General features: G+C 36.1%; 1 protein-coding gene across 2 annotated transcripts; it reads left to right on the plus strand.

Annotated features, from left to right (window-relative positions):
• The first annotated feature begins 167 nt into the window (after nt 1-167).
• On the plus strand, nt 168-3833 carry LOC112969498 (keratin, type I cytoskeletal 12-like). Of its 2 annotated transcripts, none has more exons than XM_026072880.1 (8): nt 168-758; nt 1349-1431; nt 1658-1814; nt 1957-2118; nt 2219-2344; nt 2729-2946; nt 3256-3338; nt 3736-3833. In XM_026072880.1, exons 1-8 carry the CDS (start codon nt 168-170, stop codon nt 3831-3833), a joined length of 1518 nt encoding a protein of 505 aa, XP_025928665.1. The 2 variants fall into 2 exon arrangements, with proteins under 2 accessions (XP_025928665.1, XP_025928674.1); XM_026072889.1 differs by having other exon boundaries at nt 2729-2940.
• Nucleotides 3834-4513: the final 680 nt, after the last annotated feature.

A 4513-nucleotide genomic window follows, 5' to 3' on the forward strand; every position in this document is an offset into this window, starting at 1 on the left:
CCCCCCGACCAGAGAGAGAGAGGGAAAGAAAAGGAAAAAAAGAATTAAAGAATCTGTTAGGAGGCGTGAAATACTACTGAAACACCCACCACATTCTCTATATAAAGGCTAAACCTTTCTCAGATCTGCCCTGAGTGCTTAGCATAGATTAGGGCACCTTGAGCACCATGGCCCTTTCCGTGCGCACAAGCGGTGGATCACGGCAATTCTCCTCTCGGAGTGGGCTTGGGGGGGGATCCATGAGACTGCCTAGTCCTAGCGGTGGAGGAGGCTTTGGTGGAAGTGGGGTTTGTTTTGGTGCTGCTTCTATGCTTGGTTCAGGCTCCGGCTTCAGTGGGGGTTTTGGGGGTAGCTCAGGTGGAGGCTTTGGAAGCAGTTTAAGCAGTGGCTTTGGTGGAGGCTTTGGTAGTGGTTTAGGTGGTAGCTATGGAAGTGGCTTAGGCAGTGGTTTTGGTGGAGGTTTGGGAAGTGGTTTTGCTAGTGGTTCAGGCGCTGGTTTTGGAGGCGGATTTGGCACTGGCGGTGGCGGTGGCGGGGATGGTGGCCTTCTTTCTGGCTCAAAAAAAGAAACTATGCAGAACCTCAACGACCGTCTGGCTGCTTATCTGGACAAAGTACGATCTCTGGAGGAGGCCAATACTGATTTGGAGCGCAAAATACGAGAGTGGTATGAGAAAAACGGCCCTGGTGCTGGTATCCCTGGATCGGGGAATGATTATAGTAAATATTATCCAATAATTGAAGATCTCCGAAGCAAGGTAAGAAAGCAATGTACTTATTGCATCTTTCACATTTGCAATTCACCTAGTAAGATTTTAGATAAAAACAACAAACTCCTTTCAGAAACTGAGAGCAAATTTGTTCTACAGTTCTGACGCTTGTAATAATCCTCTGTCACACTGCATTGGCATCACATTATATTCAATTTTTTGTTGTATGTTAACCGCAATTCTGTTAAAGCTGTGAACTGACTTGGTCTAATTTGAATAAAGAAGGCAGTGACAGAATCCAGCTGTGCAAACTTGTTGCTTAAAATGTTTAATGTAGTAAGTTTCTTATTTCTTGTATCACAAATTCAAATCCTGAGAGACTACCCGGTAAGCTCTTCAGAGATTATGAACTAGGTAGTCACAGAATGCAAACTGGTGTTTTTCAATTACGTGAAGCATGCTGACTTACAGAAGCTGAAAATCTTGTCCTAAGTGTTTTCATAGTAAGCTATACAAGGGTCTAACAAATTACATTTAATTTTATAACCATATTTAGAATTACAGTCACATAAATAGGTATATTGAGCTGTAATCCATCAGGCTATGAAATCATTTTCAGGAAATTGTTTGTATTCCAGATCATAAATGTGACTATTGACAACGCAAGAATTATTCTGCAGGTCGATAATGCCAGACTGGCTGCTGATGATTTCAGACTAAAGTAAGTATATCTTAATATTACAAAAACTTTTACTAGTATTTTAAGCAAAAATGTTTAGTATCTTTAAATATTTCTTTCATTGTAGAATACTTTAATGTAACTATTGAACATCATGATAATTATACATATTAAGAATTTAGAGCAAAAGCTATTTAATGACATAGTAATAGTTTGCATTTGACCCTACTAACCACATAAAAAGTATATGTAATGACTTTCCTTAAAGATACGAGAATGAAGTGGCTCTTCGCCAGAGTGTGGAGGCTGACATCAATGGTCTACGTAGAGTTCTTGATGAGTTGACCTTGACAAGAGCTGATTTGGAGATGCAGATTGAAAGCCTGAATGAGGAACTGGCTTATCTCAAGAAGAATCATGAAGAGGTTTTTTTTTTTTTTTTCATAAATTCTTAACAAAGCAGAAGAAAATGTGAAATATCAAACATTTCCTTTATTTGTGTCAGAAGAGTTACTTGGTTTCATTGTTTGTTTTGTTTGCTGTTCTTTTTTCTTTAAATCTCTCCAGGAGCTTCAGGGCTTCCAAGGCAGTACAGCTGGCCAAGTCAGCGTTGAAATGGATGCTGCTCCAGGAATTGACCTCACCAAGCTTTTGAATGACATGAGAGGGCAGTATGAAGCCATTGCTGAGCAAAACCGTAAAGAGGCTGAAGCATGGTTCAATGAAAAAGTAACCACCACAAAGATAGCAAATTCAGTCAAAAAAATGTAAAAATTAGTTAAATATTTGGAACAGTTAAATTACACTCTATCCTTTCTTGACATTTCAGAGTGGGGAGCTGAAAAGGGAAATCTCCACCAATACTGAGCAGCTTCAGTCAGGAAAAAGTGAAATCACAGATCTGAAACGGACTCTTCAGAGCTTGGAAATTGAACTACAATCTCAACTTGCCATGGTAACTTGAGGAGAAGCTGCTACCAGTGTAAATTTTCCAACTTCAAAAATGTTGTTAAATCCTCTACTGTTCTATGGGATTTAAGATTTGCATTTATTTCCTATCAAACTCTGCATTCTTGTTAGTTCCTAAACAGCAGTAATAGCTATAATTGGATTGCAAGTAGCATGCTATAAAGCAGATTAATTTTTACGTACATATTCAGTGCAAAGACATTTGTAAGAAGGCCAGTTTTAAAACCAGTATTTTGCTTTAAGAAAAAACTAAATATCTATTAGTAATGAAGCTATACTTATTCTCATTAAACCATTTTAGTTGCTTTTGTAATTTTAAAGAATTTTTTTTCTTCTCAGTCAGAGTTTATTTAATATCCATCTTACACAGAAAAAATCCCTTGAAGACACCTTGGCAGAAACAGAAGGAGGTTACTGTGCTCAGCTTTCACAAATACAGCTTCAGATTGGGAATCTGGAGTCTCAGCTATTTCAGGTCAGGGCTGATATGGAGCGCCAGAACGCTGAGTATCAGCAGCTTCTAGACATCAAGACTCATCTGGAAATGGAGATTGAGACTTATCGTCGTTTGCTAGATGGCGAGTTTGTGTAAGTAACAAATTTACATAAAATATCTTCTCCATTTTAATTTCTATAGTAATATCCTTTCCAGGGAAAAAGAAGAGGTATAAACAAATGGTCCATGCACCAAAAGACAATAAGGCACATACAAAGATTCTGAAATAATTATAGTTGGTAGCTCTTCTTTAAACATATAATCTATTTGGGAAGATTGAGCCATTCTACTCTGTATTTATATTAACCTATGAATGCTGACATGAAAAAGGAATAATCTTATTTCTCCTGATCTTGGTAAACATTCTGCAATATTACATGTGTCTATGATTTATTTTTTAGGAGCGCAGGACAGGGAGTTACATTTGAAAGCTCATCTTTGACTGGGTCCAAATCACAAACACAATCATTGGATTCTTCTCAGGGTAGGTAGATCTTGACTGAATAAAATTTCTTTTTACAACCGCTATAATAATCCTGCCCATTAAACTTCAAATTAATATTAAAGTGTGCACATGTTAATTATATATACAGTTGTTTTATCTAACTAGTAAAACTAGTTGATACAGAATTAGTAAGTACTCATACAGAATTCTCAGTGATGTCTGCATGGGGATGAAATGTCCTAATAATATTACTTTTAAACTCATTCTTATAACTAAAATAATACATGCTCTTTGATTTAACTATATCATAAAGTACATCATAACAAGAAACCAATTTGAAAGGAAAAAGGATGGAACTGTTTATGTAAGTATGCTGTTCTGTTTTGTAATTTTTAGCACTTTAATAAATACTTTTTTGTTTGTTTATGATGTTTAGATCCTACAAAAACCAGAAAGATCAAGACAATTGTCGAGGAAGTAGTAGATGGAAAAGTTGTTGCATCCCATGTTAAGGAAGTTGAAGAGAAGATGTAAGACACAATCTGCTATTGCAAAGGATCCATTCATTCCATTCTTCTTTAAAAGCAGTAGATTAATAACTTTGTTCTTTTGTATGAAGTGATAAAATAGATTGGCTTATTTACTAAGATTCTTCTACACAAAACGAAACATACATTTTCATGCTCAACAGTCATGCAATATACTTTCTGCTTCAGTCTATAGGTATTAGCCTGTATTATTTTCACCACGTACTTTAAATCTATCATCAATTCTTTGTTCAGTAACCAAAAACATGGCGCATACATTAGGCATTCAATTAGATACGCTCATGGTTTCTTTTTTTATATTTTTAATTAATAGATAAAATAATTTTGCTGTTCTAACCTCTTCTTCCAGTTTTCTTGACTAATAAAAAAGGACTCAACAAGCTTTAAAATACTAGTTACCTTTCATCCTTCCTATCATAATTTAGGATTGTAACTCCTGATCCATATTCGCTATTTTTGTTGGGTGTTTTGCTTTGCCATGTACTCTGTGCATGTGTGCACATGTTTGCATTCACTCACCATGTAAGGAAGTTAATCCACTGGTAGAACAAGCACATATAAAAAAACTGTTTAAATGCGGGATTAAAACAATACTAGATAGCATACAATTTAAAAATCTCAATTTACAGCAATCCTAAGGATTAAGAGAGAAACTTTTGCAAGCAG

The sequence above is a fragment of the Apteryx rowi genome, unplaced genomic scaffold, assembly GCF_003343035.1.
Source record: "Apteryx rowi isolate R43461 unplaced genomic scaffold, aptRow1 scaffold_1092, whole genome shotgun sequence".
Lineage (NCBI taxonomy): Eukaryota > Metazoa > Chordata > Aves > Apterygiformes > Apterygidae > Apteryx > Apteryx rowi.